Source organism: Dipodomys merriami, unplaced genomic scaffold (genome assembly GCF_024711535.1).
Source record: "Dipodomys merriami isolate MVZ:Mamm:240054 unplaced genomic scaffold, mDipMer1.0.p SCAF_15, whole genome shotgun sequence".
In the NCBI taxonomy this organism is placed as follows: Eukaryota; Metazoa; Chordata; class Mammalia; order Rodentia; family Heteromyidae; genus Dipodomys; species Dipodomys merriami.
In genome coordinates this window covers 11,309,678-11,326,849 of record NW_027202826.1, presented here as the reverse complement: position 1 = coordinate 11,326,849, position 17,172 = coordinate 11,309,678, and the positions used below count along the sequence as shown (strand labels likewise).

General features: G+C 38.5%; 1 protein-coding gene and 1 long non-coding RNA gene across 7 annotated transcripts in view; one reads left to right on the top strand and one right to left on the bottom strand.

Annotated features, from left to right (window-relative positions):
• Window positions 1–17,172, top strand: part of LOC138826888 (uncharacterized) — an 87,128-nt gene that overhangs the window by 16,381 nt on the left and 53,575 nt on the right. The window lies entirely within an intron of this gene.
• Mnd1 (meiotic nuclear divisions 1) overlaps window positions 1–17,172 on the bottom strand; it is a 47,388-nt gene that overhangs the window by 8,336 nt on the left and 21,880 nt on the right. For 5 of the 6 annotated variants that reach the window (XM_070022239.1, XM_070022242.1, XM_070022241.1 and 2 more), the window contains 2 exons: window positions 14,503–14,617; window positions 4,559–4,603 (listed from right to left, as the gene is read on the bottom strand). In XM_070022239.1, coding sequence (XP_069878340.1) covers window positions 4,559–4,603; window positions 14,503–14,617 — 160 coding nt within the window. Of the gene's footprint in view, window positions 1–4,558; window positions 4,604–7,887; window positions 8,005–14,502; window positions 14,618–17,172 lie in introns of those variants that run through there. The other variant, XM_070022240.1, reaches the window with a different exon arrangement.

Genomic DNA, 17,172 nt, shown 5'->3' with positions numbered 1-17,172 from the left:
GCTACAGAAGCAGGTAATGAGAATATTGCAGATATTAACTAATGTAAAGAAACTATGCTTTCTCACTGAGATCCACAAGGAGAGAAAGCAATCCCAAGAAGGTGAGTGTGTTACAGAAAGCGCAAGCACAGAGCACAGAGCTAGCCTGGCAGGCTCGGTAAACAGTTTCAGGAAAGAAAAAGCACAGGCTATGGGCTATAGTAGAGAAAGATACAGGAAGATGACCTCGAACCTGCATCAGGAAGAAGAAAACAGGCACCATGGAAGGGCTATTCCATAGTCTGTAAAGTAAGGAATTCCACGAGTTTCTCAAGAGGACAAGAGCCAATTTTATACTCAAATATGATAAGTGAAGATTAAAAACAAAAGGACCAACAAAGAGCCTTTCTACAATGCTTAATGGACCAAGTCTAAGATGTTGACTAAACATTTTGTTTCCAGCCTTGATAGCACATTCTATACCAAATAGTCCTGTTATACAGAAAATTTTATAAATGGATGAAAAATATTCTGTGAGTTTTTTTTTTTGTTTGTTTTGTTTTTTGGTGGTGAGGCTATGGTTTGAACTCAAAGCCTTGCCAGGCAAACTCTACTACTTGAATCACTACCTCCAGCCATTTTGCTTTGGTTATTTTTGAATAGGGTCCTGTTATTTGCCCTGGCCAGCCAGGACCATAGCCCCATCTGGGATCACAGGTGCTTGTCACCATACCCAGTTTTTGGTTTTGTTTTTTTAATTGGTGGAGAAGATTTTAAAAAGTTTTGGCTCAGGCTGTCCTGAAACCATCATCCGTGGATCTCAGCCTCCCAAGTAGTTAGGGTTTACATGCGTGAATCACTGTACTTTATAAGATAAACACTCTTTTGCTTTTAAAGAAATAATGTTAAGAATTACTGTTACTGTTGCATAATGGTATCCCTCGGTACAGGATGGGCAAACCACTTCCACTGAGTCTATGGCAGGACCTCAGAACATCATCTATCCTCTCATTCATTATGATGTGTTTATTTGAGAGAGAGAGAGAAGGAGAGAGAGAGAGAGAGAGAACGAGAACAACAACTCCAGAATAAGCCATGCACTAGTGACTCATGCCTGTAATCCTAGCTACTTAGGAGGCTGAGATCTGAGGACCCAGGTTTCAAGCCAGCCTAGGCAAGAAAGTCTATAAGACTCTTATCTCCAATTATCCACAAAAAAGCTGGAAGTGGTAGAGCGCTCGCCTTGAGCACAAAATGCTCAGGGACAGTCTCAGAACCAGTTCAAGTCCTAAGACTGGCAAAACAAAAACCAAAAGCAAAAAGACCACCAGACTCTTAGGCTGGGGTGTGGCTTGGTGGCATAGCACTTGTTAATAATGTATGAGACAGCACGGGGGACAGCACAGGAGAAAAAAAAAAAAAAGAAGAAAGCCAGGCACTGGTGGCTCACGCCTGTAATCCTAGCTACTCAGGAAACTGAGATCTGAGGATTGTGATTCAAAGCCAACCTGGGCAGGAAAGTCTATGAGACTCTCATCTTCATTTAACCCCAGAAAACCAGGAGAGCTGTGGCTCAAAGTGGCAGAGCACTAGACTTGAGTAAAAAAACTTAGGGACAGTGCCCAGGCTCTGAGTTCAAGCCCTATGACTGGAAGAAAATTTTAAAAAAAGAAAACACGTACTATGTTAATTTGTTAAGTAAGAGTTTACAGGATATAATTTGTTAATCATATTTAAAGTATCACCAAACATTTAGATGTGGTAGTTCTAGAACTGTACCTTGAATATGTCATTCAGCAAAACTGATATACTGAATTATTAAGGTATTATTAAGTATTCTTAGTCCTAGAAACGTTTTAAGGACTTTGTTAAGCAAAAAGAAACCTTAATCCTTAATTGTTATATAATAATTTTTAGCTATAAATAATGTTGACACATTCTCTTTATTTGTTTGGAAGACAGAAAGGTTTCCTGAGGTTATCTGTGCTTTCAAACTGCATGTTTCTGATTTCATTCATGTTTTTCTTTCTCCCTCCTCTCTCACCCCTCCTCTATCCTCCCACCGTTCCTCTTCCCCCTTTCTCCTCTTCATTCCTCCCCTCCCTTCTCCATTACTCCCCTCCTGTCTCCATTCCTCCCACTTCTCCCCTCCCTCCCTCCCTCCTCTCTCCTTCTTTCCTCCCCTCCCCTTTCCTCATGGAAACACTATTCCTAACAGCTGCTCTGAGGATCTAAAAATACCTTCCTTCCACATGCTTCCAACACTTTCAGGTTCTTTTGCAGTTCCTAACAGGGGGGAACGCTCTTTGAACTGGTTTTTTAATTAGAATTTTGGGAGTTTAGGATGCACTGGGAAACAATTTCTAATTATTTAGCAACTGGAATTTACAGTGACCTGGAGCAAGGATGGAGACTATTTGAGTCTAGCACTGTGCAAAAGAGCTTACATTCAGACTGCTTCATTTCCTCCTGAAATGTGGGCTCCACAGTATCCTCGGTGCACACAGGAGAAGCAGTTCACGGAGGCTCACAGGGAACCTACTCACGTGGGAGCTCAGCTTGGACTCCTTCCAGAGTCCTTCAGGTCCCCTCTACCCATGCCCCTGCAGCCTGCTCCACTGCCAGGTGCGCTTGCTCAAGAACTCCCAGGGGAGCCGGGCGCTGGTGGCTCACGCCTATAATCCTAGCTACTCAGGAGGCTGAGCTCTGAGGATCACGGTTCAAAGCCAGCCCGGGCAGGAAAGACTGTGGAACTCCTATCTCCAATAAACCACCAGAAAACCGGAAGTGGCGCTGTAGCTAAAGTGGTAGAGCGCTCGCCTTGAGCTGAAGAGCTGAGGGACAGCGCCCAGGCCCAGAGTTCAAGCCCCACGACCAACAAAAAAAAAAAAAAAAGAACTCCCAGGGGAAGTCACCTGGTGACACTTGTCTTCTCTTTAACTGAAAGGCAGCTTGCTTCTTTTGTCAGTCCAAATTTTATTTTGGAACCCATACAACACCATTGTAATTAATATCCATTTCTATTTATTAAGACACATTTCATTATTTTCTTTAATGTTCATTTGCTCCTTTCACCCTTCCCTGTTCTTACCACTAAAGCATTATATTACTTAGGAAACAATTTGTTATAAATAAAATGATCATTTTTATAGGAGCCAAAGGCAACTATGTTGATCACACCAATTTTCTTAATTCTAAAATAGACTAGGAAAGTGTCTTTAAATTTCCATGATCGCAGGCCTGGACAGTGTCAGGAAGAGCTGATGCAAATCTCTGTTCTCCCAGTGACTAATCATCTCCACTACACACACACAGTCACGCTAAGCCTTGCACATCTCTGCCTCAATCTCACCCAGCTCCCACGGAAGCATAATGAGGATGAATGAAGGTATTCACCAGGGCAAAACCATTCAATGACCAGGTCTTATAATTAAATATTGGAAAAAACCAATGTAGTCTTCCAGTAGGTTTGAACCATATTCATCCAACTTGTAATAAAACACGGTGATCTCTACTTACTTTCTCTTTCTAAACCTAAGGTGCCTATGTAAAGCCTTCATAGTTCCTCTATTTTTGGGAATTTCTCTGTGTAGATCAGCATGTGTCAGGTGCAGCACTTACATGAGAGCAGCCTCCCAGGGAAGAAAACATCCCACAGTGGGTGCTCCTGAGCTAGGACTCAAATCACAAAAGCAAGGTTCTAATAATGCCTGTTCTACAGCCTAGCACACGTGTGGCCTTGGCCTGAATGAGAAATAATCATTTTTATCTCACGAGATTTTTGAGGATATAAAATGAGATTGAGCCACAGACATACACTACAGTGACAAATGACCAGTCCTCAATAGACATTAGCTACCATTATTTCGAGAACAACATTTGGGTTGTCATGAAACTTCTAAAGGTGTACTTTACATTGAAATAAAGGTAGGTCGGGGGCCAGTGGCTTACATCTGTAATTCTAGCTACTCAGGAGGCTGAGATCTGAGGATTGCCTTTCGAAGCAGCCTGGTCAGGAAAGTCCATGAAATTCTTATCTCCAATTAACTACAAAGCCGAAAGTGAGCTGTGGCTAGAGTACTAGCCTTGAACACAAAAGCTTAGGAACAGCACCTGAGTTCAAACTCCAGGACCAGCAAAAATTAAATACCTAAAATAAAGGTACAACTTCAACAATATATTTCATGTACATATATGAAACTTAAATAATTAGCTCAAGTGGCTTGTCTTGGAGAAAGATGCATGCAAGTTAGACTTGAAGTAATCATCAATTTTACCAAAATCTTATACTTTCACAAAATGAGTAATAATATTTTTAAAAATAACCTGAGTAACTGAAGTCATTTAATGTATAAAAACATAAGTGACGCACATACATTTCTAGAAATGACCTTTCCTGCATGGGCTATCTTGGAGCTGTTCTGTTCCCATTCTCAGTCTCTTAAGTAGCTAAGATTCCAGGTGTGAGTCACTGGTGCCCTGCTAAAAATGACCTTTTGTGAACAAAGTGGGCACAAACCATCATACTAAGTGTGGAAGAAGCTTAGCTACAGTTTCCCAGTGTAATTATAATACATACCAGTCCATCTGTTAGCAGCTTCTTTGGCTACTTTATTTGCTTGACCTGAAAGAAATTATATATATATAAAATTATATATAATTATTATATTTACATATATGAAATTACATTCAGCTATCCACAGATTAATGTTTACACATGAACAATTTTTGTAAAACCTGCATAAAATATATTATGTATTATACATAATTGTATATGTACATAATATATTATGTATATTATTATTATTATATATCTTATGGCACCTTTAAAAAGCTCAAATAGTGGAGAAACATTGTATATTACAAACTTGCTCAAATTCCCAAAGAAATTTTAGATATCTGCAGTTATTATTTCTTTCTGCCAGTACTGAGGATTAAACTCAGGCCTGGAACTCTCACTTGATGTTTCCAATCAAGGTTCTGGCTCTATCACTTGAGCCATGCCTGTAGTTCTGACTTTTTGCTGGCTAATTGGAGATAAAGAGTCTCTTGGGGGGCTGGGAAGGTGGCTCAGTAGCAGAGCGCTTGCCTTGCATGCCTGAGGCCCTGGGTTCGATTCCTCAGCACCACATAAGCAAAAAGAAAAAAGCCAAAGTGGCGCTGTGGCTCAAGAAGTAGAGTGCTAGCCTTGAGCTGAAGAGCTGAGGGACAGTGCCCAGGCCCAGAGTTCAGGCCCCACAACAGGACCCAAAAAAGTCTCTTGGTTTTTGTCTGCCTAGGCTGACTTTGAACAGTAATCCTCAGTCAGACCTTACTCTCCAGACTGATTAGATTAGCTAGGATTACAGGTGTGAGATACTGGCATCCATCTTTTAGTTACATTAGTCAAGAACAGAATGTTCAGGCTGGGAAGGTGGCTCAGTGGTAGAGCGCTTGCCTTGCATGCCTGAGGCCCTGGGTTAGATTCCTCAGCACCACATAAGCAAAGAGAAAAAAGCCGGAAGTGGTGCTGTGGCTCAAGTGGTAGTGTTAGCCTTGAGCTGAAGAGCTGAGGAACAGCGCCCAGGCCCAGAGTTGAGGCCCCACGACCGGACCCAAAAAAAAAAAAAAAAAAAGAACAGAATGTTCATTCTTATTCTTGGTTTTGTGGGGTTTTTTTTGTTTTTTGTTTTTTTTTTGCAACACAGAGGATTACTCCTGGGTCATTACACATACTAATCAAGTGCCCTACCACTTGAGCTAGCTCCCAGCCCTGTATACAATTACATCTCTATATTTTAAAACATGTATAACCAGGCGTAGCAATGCATGCCTGTAATCTTAGCACTCAGAGGAGGCCAGCTTGGGCCAAGATATCAAAACATCAAAACAAACAAGCAAACACACATTAATAAATACATGATTAAATGTGCCTGTACATTTCTTTCAGCTTAATCTGCATAAAACTGCCCAGATCAACTGGGCATAAGTATTACTTGTAACGACATTTATCTTTTGATTAAAATATAATTTACACATATGCAGTGGTTTTAAAAAAATTACATTCACATGGTTGTATAATCATCATCATTATCTAGCTCCATAACATACTAACTTTTTTTTTCAGCAGTACTGGGGTTTGAACTCAGCACTTGTGCTGGTTAGGCAAGTACTCTATCACTTGAGCCAAGCCTTCAGTCCAATTACAGAACATTTTCATCACATAAAAGGAACCCTTGTACCCATCAGCAGTCATGACACATTCCCTAGCCCTTCAACCACTAATCTATTTTCTGTCTCTATGGATTTCCTTCTGCGGATATTTCATGCACCACAAAGTTTCCTTTATCATTCAAGGTTTCTTTATGTTCTGGTATGCATCAATATCTATATTCCACAATCTGCTTATCTAGTCACCAGCTAATGGATATTTGGATTGTTTCCACTTATCTGAATAATTTAATAACTTTTGTATGTATGAAGATGCTTTCAGGTCTCTAAGAATGGAACTGCTGGCTCATTGGTAATTATGTATCATTCTGGGGGAACAAATAAACTTTTTCCAAAATGGTGGTATCATTTTATAAATCCTATAAAATACCAATCTAGAAATATAAGGGTTTCATATTTTCCATATTATCACCCATTTATTATTTTCCATATATATATTTATTTTCCTTTAAAAATTTTTTATCTATCCTAATGAGTATAAAGAAACATTTCACTGTTGTTTTGACTTGCATTTCCCTAGTGACTATCTTTCCTGTATGCTCACTGGCCAGTTGTGTAGTTTTTCTTGGAAAAAAGTTTGCTGAAATCCTGAGTATTTTTAAATGAAATTATTTGTTATTTATTGTTATTTGCATTACTGTTATTGTTATAACACTTCTTCGTATACTTATCAAATACAGAATATGCAAATATTTCTCCCATTTTGTGTTTTTCTACTTTTTTGTTTTCTTCTTTTGATGTCATATTCAAGATAGTAAGGCCTAATCTGAGGACAAAGTAATATATACCTCTACAATTGCCTTTTTTGTGTGTAAAATGGATATTTTTAGTGTACTATTATCCCCTTCCTCCATCCCCAACTTCTTCCTCCTTCTTTTTCTTCCTTCTCCAACTTTTTTTTAAGGCAATGCTGGGATTTGAACTCAGGTTCTTGCGCTTGTTAGGCAAGCTTTCTACCAGTTGCCCTATCCACCACCAAATTCTTTTCTTTTGTAATAAGCTTTCACAGAGTCTCACGTTTTTTGCTTGGGCTAGCTTCAGACATGATTCCTTGCCAATGTCTCCTGTATAGCTGGGATTAGTAAGGCACCACTGTGCCCACCTTGCTTGTTCTTTGAGATAGGGCCTCGCTGTTTTTTTTTTTTTTTTTTTTAATTATCTGGACTGTTTTTGAATTCCCAAGTAGCTGGAATTATAGGCATGAACCATCTGTTCAACTCCTTCTCTTTTTCTTTTTTGTCTCTGGAAGTGAAATACTTTGCTCCTATAGAGCCATTACCCACACTCCAATTTATACTGTTATTGTCACAAACTTATTTTATACATTGAGATCTAATGATTATAGGTTATTATTACTATGCAAGCTGTCCCTTAAATCAAGTAGGGAAACAAAAGGAAATACAAGTACACACATCTATGTATCTATATACACATACATATGTACAGGTCTGTAATGATTGCTGTTTACCTTGCAATATTTTAATTTTACCTTTTTTTTTTTAAATTGGTACTAGGGCTTAAACTCAGAGACTGGGTGCTGTCCCTTAGCTCTCTGATTAGGGTTGGCACTGTACTACTTGAGCCATAACTCTACTTCTGGCCTTTTAGTGGTTAATTAGAGCTAAGAGTCCTAGTCTTTCCTCCCCAGGTTGGCATCAAACAGTGATTCTCAGATCTCAGCATTCTGAGTGGCAAGGATTACAGTTGTGAGCCATTAGTGCTTGGCTGCCCTTTATTTTTGAAGGAAAATGTTTCTGGATATGGAATTCTTGCTTGATAGATCTTGTTTTTCCTGCTCTTTGAACACTGTCTCAGCTACAGAAAAAAAAAAACAAACACAGCTGTTACTTTCACTGAAAACCCTTGTTAGTGATAACTTGTTTTTTCAAGATCCTGTCTTTACATTTAGACTATTTGATTATGATATGTCTATGTGTATCTGTTTTTTCATTAAATCTGGGCTATTCTCAGCCATTATTTCTTCAGATATTTTATCCTCTCTTTCTGAAACTTCCATTATGTATGTATTAACATTCTTGATGTTTAACATAAAACATTAACATTTAATATCCTCATTGTTTGTTCTTGTTCCTCAGATTGGAAATTTCCCACTGAACTGTATTCAATTTACTGATTTTTTCTTCAACTTGTTTAAGCTTCTGTTAACCACTTGGTGAATTTTTCATGTCCACTACTGTAGTTTGTTTTTACTGAGACAGGGATCTCATTATGTAGTGCAAGCTAGTCTCAGATTGACACAGTAAAAAGAAAATAAGGCTTTTATCTCTAACCTCTTGAATATGTTTAATTAATCTTGCTCATGCTTGCTAAATGATGTTAATAATTCAATGGGAATTATAAAACAAATATTTCTCACAGGCCTTATTGAAAAACAAGAAATAATACACAGCCATGACAATGTGAACCAAGGGTTATTATGCCTACTATCAGCATTTAGTGTCCAAAATAAACTGTAACAGGCTTAGATAAGCCTGAGTGTTGTAATATGGGTTTGATAACTATGCTATTAAGAACCAAATCCTATTAAAGTCCATTTGCAAAATGTATAAGCCCTTAATCCAATGTAATCTGCTCTGTTGTAACCTGATAGTTCAAATCCTATGAAACCCTTTTTCTTTTTTTTAGTCAATCATGAGGCTTGAACTCAGGGCCTAGGAGGCATCCCTGAGCTTTTGTGCTTAAGTCTACCACTCTACTACTTTGAGCCACAATGCCACTTCCAGTTTTCTGGTGGTTAACTGGGCTTTCCTGCCAAGGTTGGCTTTGAACCACAATCTTCAGATCTTGGCCTCCTGAGTAGCTAGGATTACAGGTATGGCCACCAGTGCCCAGCACAAACCCTCATTATTAAAAAGCACATTTTAAAAACAATTTTATTGGGAAACGGGAATTTGGAGTGAGGATAGGTTAAAGCCTAATAAAATTGTCTAAAGATCTGTAGTGTTTATTACTTAAATATTTAAGTTTATTAGGCTGAGCAAGGTAGCTCATACCTGTAATCCCAGCTACTTGGAAGGTGGAGATTGGGAGAAATGATGTTTGAGGTCAGTCTGGGCAAAAAGTTCATGAAACCCCTTCTTAACCTATAAACTGAGCATGGTGCTGTGCACCTGTGATCCCAGCTAAGCAGAAGCAGTAAACAGGAGGATCATGATCTGGGTTAACCTGGGCAAAAATGTGAGATTCTGTTAAAAAGAAAAAAAAAATGAGTGAAGCAAAAAGGATCAAGGGGAAAATTTTCAATGGCAGAGTGTCTGCATAGTAAGCAAACCCTGGAAACAGATACACACACACATATACACACATTATGTTTCTTAGATCTGTAGGATTATAGTTTTCACAAAAATTTGTGAAACAAATTAGTATTATATTTTGCTAGCCCAACAATCTCTCCATATGCCCTCCTCACCCATATCCTTTTAGGAGTCCAACTGCACACCTATCAGGCAAATCTATCCTACAACTCGTGAATACCAGTAACAAGTTTACATTTGTTTTATTCTGAATAGTTTCTATCACTATGTCTTCAAATAGACTATCCCTTTCTTCTGAAAAATTAAGTATGCTGTTTAATCAAACAAGTGAAATTTTCTTGTCAGACAGTTTCCTATCAAGAAAATTTATATCTTCTATATTTGTATTTAACTTGAACATATGGCATACAGTTATAGCATTGTAATGTAATGCTTTGGCCTGCTAATTCTAATCTTTGGGTACAATTTGACTATCTATTGTAGATTATGTTTGACTACTTTTTTCCATGCCTGGCTATCTTTACGTATACGCCAGATATAATAAATTTTATTATTCTGGATGTTAGATTTTTTTTTTTTTTTTTTTGTCGGTCGTGGAGCTTGAACTCTGAGCTTGGGCACTCTTCCCTGCACTCTTCAGCTCAAGGCAAGTGCTCTACCGCTTAACCCACAGCACCACTTCCAGTTTTCTAGTGGTTTACTGGAGATGAGTCTCACGGAGTTTCCTGCCCAGGATGGCTTTGAACTGCGATCCTCAGATCTCAGCCTCCTGAGTAGCTAGGATTACAGGCGTGAGCCACCGGCGCCAGGCCTGATGTTAGATATTTTTGTGTTTTAATAAATATTCTTGAGCTTTGTTTTGGGATCAGTTTGAGTTATCTGGCAATAATCAGATGCTTTCAAATCTTAGTCACATGGATTAGACAAGTCCAAAACAGCTGAGTTCAGACCTATTTATTTTCCTCTTTTTAGGCAAGACCCTTCTTAAGTTCTTTAACAAATGCCATCAATTATAAACTTTCCTCACCTGGCTGGAGAGAAATGGACACTATTCTTGGTCCTTTATGTGTGCCTGGCACAGTTCCTTCCAATCTATCGAAGGTTCTTCTCCAGGCTTGGACAGTTCATCCTATTTCTGCTCTCAACACTGTGAGAACTTGCTGTGCATACCCAGAGTTCTTTCTTCACATTCTTTCCTCTCTACCGCTCTGTCCTCTGAACTTTATAATCTTCTTAAGTCTTCCTGATTTTCAGTTTCAAGTCCTTTACTCAGGGACTCAATGTACAAGGTTCTACCAAAGTTCTCTATCGAACTGTGACCAGAAGCCTCTTCCAACAAAATGAGTGGGGAAATTTAATACCCACTTCATCTAAGAACCTAAGAACCACAGTCCTTTATTGTCTGATATCAAAGAGTGTGTGTGTATATCCGTGTGGGAACGCTCTCTAGTACTGGGGCTTGAACTCAGGGCTTGGATACTGTTCCTTAGCTTTTTCACTCAAGGCTAGCTCTCTATCACTTGGCCACAGATCCACTTCTGGCTTTTTGGTGGTTAACTGGAAATGAAAGTTTCACAGACTTTTCTTCCTGGGCTGATTTCAAATCATGACTCTCAGATCTCAATCTCCTGAGAAGCTAGGATTACATATGAGCCACTGGTGCTCAGCAGATATCAAATATTTTAAAAACCAGTTTCAGGTGTGAGGATTAGCAGGAAAAACTGGGAGAAGCAAGGGAAGATAGAATTAACACCAACTAAAAAAGTTGCTAGGTTGCTGGTAGCTCATGCCTGTAATGCTAGCTACTTAGGAGGCTAAAATCTGAACATTGGGGTTCAAAGCCAGCCCAGGCAGAAAAGGCCCTGAAATTCTTATCTCTAATTAACCACCAGAAAACCAGAAGTGGAACTGTGGCTAAAAGTGGTAAAGTGTTAGCCTTGAGCAAAAGAGTTCGGGGACAGGCTGGGAAGTTGGCTCAGTGGTAGAGCACCTGCCTTGCATGCCTGAAGCCCTGGGTTCGATTCCTCAGCACCACATAAGCAAAAAGAAAAAAGTGGTGCTGTGGCTCAAGTGGCAGAGCGGTATCCTTGAGCTGAAGAGCTGAGGGACAGCACCCAGGCCCAGAGTTCAGGTCCCATGACTGGACCCCCCCCCCCAAAAAATAAAAAAAAAATAAAATAAAATAAAAAAAGAGTTCGGGGACAGCACCCAGCCTGAGTTTAAGCACTATAGCCAACCAAAAAGAAAAAAAAAATGTAGTCATTACCTGACATATAACTGTAACCCCTCTGAACATCACTTTTATACAATATGTTTTTTAAAACAAGAAAGTTTCAGCTAGAGGTGTACTTAAGTGCTAGAATGCCTGCCTTGCACATATAATCTTGGGATCAAACCCTAGTATGACATAAGTAAGTAAATAAATCTTAAATAAAGTAATATTTCATACATTCTGTACTGACTGAAAACATTAGTGTTGCATTTGAATAGGTTTATGTTTGCTATTCTGAATTGGAACCAAAGTTAGCTATTTTTTCAGGTCAGAATTTAACAGGTTTTTGTCTTATTATAGCTCATTAACTTATTTTGTGGGGGGCAGTACTAGGGTTGAACTCAGGGCTTCAAGTACATTAGGTAAGCAATCTACTGCTGAGCAGTATCCTCAATGCTCTGCTTAGTGGCTTTTTTTTTTTTTTTTTTTTTTTGGGTCCGGTCGTGGGGCCTGAACTCTGGGCCTGGGCGCTGTCCCTCAGCTCTTCAGCTCAAGGCTAGCGCGCTACCACTTGAGCCATAGCACCACTTCCGGCTTTTTTTTTTTCTGCTTATGTGGTGCTGAGGAATCAAACCCAGGGCCTCATGCATGCAAGGCAAGTGCTATACCACTGAACCACCTTCCCAGCCCCTTAGTGGCTTTTTATAGAAAAAGAAATCCTGCCTTCACCTCTACAATATCCAGAAGACAGGTAATATTATATTTTTTCTTCATGATACTAGGCTTTGATTCCAAGGCTATGCACTTGCTATACAGATGCTCTACCACCTGAGCCATACATTTCAGCCTCTTTTGCTTTTGTTATTTTTTTAATGGGATGTTCCATTTGTGTGAGACCAGACTGACATAAATCCTCCTGCTTATGCTTCCTGTATAGCTGGGATGACAAGCATTTTTTGGGGGTGAGTTGGGGGGTCAGTAGTGGGGCTTAAACTCTGGGCCTGGACGCTATCCCTCAGCTCTTCAGCTTAAGGCTAGTGCTCTACCACTTGAGCCACAGCATCACTCCCGTCTTTATCTGCTTATGTGGCACTGAGGAATCAAACACAGGGCCTCATGCATGCAAGGCAAGCATTCTACCACTGAGCCACCTTCCTAGCCCCGACAAGCATGTTATTAAGATTAGAGCTCATGAATTTTTTGCTCTGGCTGGCCTTGAACTGTGAACCTTCTAATCTGCTTCCCAAGTAGTTATGATTGATGTGCTTTAATGGAGTTTTTTAAAAAAAATCACAAACTAGTAAAGGAGGAGTCCTCTCATATACAAGTCAAAAAACTTATCTCTAATAGATTCGCCATTACAGAGTCTCCAGGATCCTATTATAGAACCAACTTTAAAAGACAGTACATTAAAAGATAGTCTAGGTGAGATACTGATAGAGAACAGTGAATTCTCAGCCAGGTGAACTGGTATACATATGCAGTTCCAGCTACACTAGAGGATAAGGCAGGAGGGCTGCTTGAACCAAGGGATTGAGATTAGTCTGGATATTGTAGCAAGATCCTGTCTCAAAGAAAGAAAGTAAATGATTAAAGTCTCTTGGTCACTGAAAATTTAAAAATACAAAATTCACTTTTTTTTTTTTACCTAGATATCATATTTTGGATAAAATTCACATTGGCATGTTTCCTTGAGCTAGGAAATAAATTACCAAGTTTTTAAATCAAGGTTTAAGATGGTACAGAGAACTTAAGTACCAGTATAAAATTTCAGCTGTAACTGCCCCTCTCAATGGTTTATTCCAAACTCTAGGAAATCCATCATTCTTCATAGTCACTGAAACATCTTCCGTCATGTTTTACTACCTTTCTCTGAGGGTGACACACTTCCCAAAGTTGCTGCTGACTGAGATGAACAGGAATGTCAATATCTTAACTTGTAGGCCTGAAGTAATTTGTTCCACATCAAGACTGTCTATCATGACCCTTTACCCCTATTTATATCTTTAACTGGAGATGACCACATTAAGCTTAGGATCATCATCACATAGGACAAAACAGTGTAATAAACTTAATAAAAGTTTCAACCATTCCTGCATGGGCATGAGAGCATTCTTGCGCCCTCAAAAGCCAAGAACTAGATTAGCTTATAACCAAACTATTTGTAGGTTAATTTCATTGTAGTTTAACTTTAAAGTAACCAAATATTTCAAATTTCTCTCAAAGCTTTCTATCACACTCTATATTAATTTTTCTAAAAGTTCTCTTACTAAAAGATACTGGAAGTGGCGTTGTGGTGCAAGTGGTAGAGTGCTAGCCTGGAGTAAAAGAAGCCCAAGGACAGTACCCAGGCCCTGAGTTCAGGCAAAATAAATACAGGCAAAATAAATAAAAATTTAAAAAATCAAGTTTTATCTTCACATAATATATAAAAATTTCAAACTAAGTTTTGGGGATTGTGGTTTTAAAAGAGGTCAGAAAATCCCTGGTATTAAAAAGCAACACAATGTAGAGTGAATTTCTATAACTTGCAAACTCTTGTATTTATGATATTCTTTCTAGTACCTACAAGAAAATGATGGATTTCTGTCCAGAAGCAAGGTGCTTGGAACCAAATTAGCTCTTTCTCTGTCTTCCTAGTTTCCCAAGTCTCTACTTTATGTCTTTATCCTTCTGCTTCACCACACCTTCTTACTTTTGAAATACTTGTAAATTTTCAAGGTTATGACTACTCAATGCTTAACATAAAGTCTCAGTGGAAATATGAAGACGATATTTTTCTACTTGCTATAATCACAAAGTTAGAGCACTCAGACAGAAACTTACGTATTTCTTCCACAACTTGTGGGTCACATTCTTTGTACTTTTCTACTTCTGCTTTGCACTGTTCCCTTTGGTCCCGGAGTGAAGAAAGCTCTTTTATTAGCATGGTTCGCTCTTCCTGCATTCAATATAGTTTTATGCACAATTAGGAAATGGAATCTCATGTTTAAAAGTAATATATTTTATAGACACTTTAATACCTATAAATGATGTATGTTAGGCTTGTATATATATTAACATAGTTGGCTCTTGTCAAATGAAAACCCTTTGTACAATTACTTAAGTATAATAAGAAAAATACAGTTGGTTCTCTATCCATGGAATCTCCAATTTCAGATTCAACCAATGGCAGATCAAAAATACTTGGAAAAAATTACCCTAGTACTGAACATGTACATATTTTTGTCATTATTCCCTAAACAACACAATGTAATGACCATTTGCTCAGTATTAGTTGTAAGTAATCCAAAGATGATATGAGAGGATGTGGTAAGACTTCGGCAGATATTACACCATTTGCTTTTTCTTTATTTTTTTGAGGGGTGGTACTAGGGATTGAACATAGGGCCTACTATTTGCTAGCAGAAGCTGTACTCTTGAACCACACCATCAACATTCCTTTGTTAATTAATATGTTATTTAAAAGGTAGGGGGTATTTTTAACCAAGACAAGTCCCAGAATAGATCCTTCTGTCTACAGTCTCTTACATAGCTAGGGCCACTGGTATATCCCACCACATCCAGCTTATAAATTTGCTGGGGTTGGCCTTGAAGTTCCAGATCCTGACATCCTGATTAGCTGGTTTTGCAGGTGTCAGCTACCATGCCCCATCTATACTATTTTTTTAATATAGGACACAAAAATACTTAGATAGATTTTAGGTTCCTCAGAAGACCCAATCCCCCTTGGATATAGAAGGAAACTGTATATACATTTATGAACAGCATAAAAACAAGCTCAATTTTCATGTTACTCTGAAATCTCAAGCATCTTTTGTATCTACTAAAATTAAATAGGGGTAAATATGGTTACTGATTCTGTTTGGATAAAATCAAAAGATAACTGTGTTATATATTAGAGAAGAGTATCCTGCATTTGGGGGCAATTTCAGTAGATTTATGTGTGTAAGTAACAGTTCATGGTAACATTAATCATTATACAATTATCCTTTAAAAAATGTTCTAAGCTTGGCACTCAGACCAGAGGTCAAACCCCAGGAACACGCTTTAGATGATTTTTCAACCAGAAAGGATGATTAAACTTTATAAATATTTAAAGCTACTGAAATATACTGTCAAAGATTATAGTTTATAAGACATATCTTAGGCAAAATACAATAAAATTCAAGTGGCCAAAATGTTCTTTGCTACCTTATATTTTTATATTTGTACTTTTCTACCTTTGCTTTTGGCTATTCCTTTTGTTTTAAAGTAAAGCACATTCCTTTGCTCATCCTCATACAGTAAAAAGCATACACATAGCAGCATGCTCTGAAGCAACATAGTCCAAAACAACTTTGCAGTGACCTAGAGCTGTACACTTAAAGGCAGGAGTCACTAGCCACATATGGCCAATGAAAACATGAAATGTGGCTACAATGACTAGAAGACTGAACTTAACTGTATTTGATTTTAATGTAAACAGCTAGATAGAGTTAGCTCATACCACATTAGCACAGCTCAGAGAAGATTTAGAATAACTAGAACAAAAATAAATAACTAGGGGCTGGGAAGTTGGCTCAGTAGTAGAGTGCTTGCCTTGCATGCCTGAGGCCCTGAGTTCTATTCCTCAGCACCACATAAGCAAAAAGAAAAAAAAGCCGGAGGTGGCACTGTGGCTCAAGTGGTAGAGCGCTAGCCTTGAGCTGAAGAGCTAAGGGACAGCGCTCAGGCCCAGAGTTCAGGCCCCACGACAGGATCCAAAAATAAATAAATAAATAACTAGAATATTTTCCATCTATACTCAAAGTACCGAGGATTCAAGAGAATAGAGACAAGGAAAAAGAGTTAATGAAGACAGAAGAACTAGATTGGTGAACATCTGTGCAAGTAGTGCTAACTTTCCAGAAACCCTGAACTGAAGCATTCCTTTGTAATGCTAGTCAATCAGATATGAACTGGAAATAACAGTAGATAACTACCTCCTTGGATCCTTAGCACGATCAATGAATATAGAACATACATTTGTAATTGTTTGGTTTAGAGTAAGTACAATATACCTGTTAGCAGCTATTTCTTCAGCAGCAGCAGCAGCAGCAGCTCCATGAACATTCACTGGTATGTGAAGGGGTAAGTATTTCTGAAAATGCCCTGGCTAGTAAGACTTCATCTTTCTCAGAAGCCTTTCTGTATCATTACATCTTTCTGACAGCTGAAGGCTCCAAACTAGGGTTACTGCCGGGTTTCCCCCATTGCTGCACTGGTTCCAGCAGATTAAATATGGTAGACCAACTGGCTGAGTTTCTGGGCATGAATGTCACTATTACTTGAAGATGCTTCTATAAATTATTTCAGCATAAAAGTAAAAAGAAGAGCAAATAAAGAAGTGCTCATTGCTATTGTTGACTGAGGAAATTATAATAGCTTCAACTTATGCCAGAATTTCCTATTCTTCAATTCCTACCTGTAACTGTGCTAACCACTAACATAAAAGAATATATACAAACTAACTCT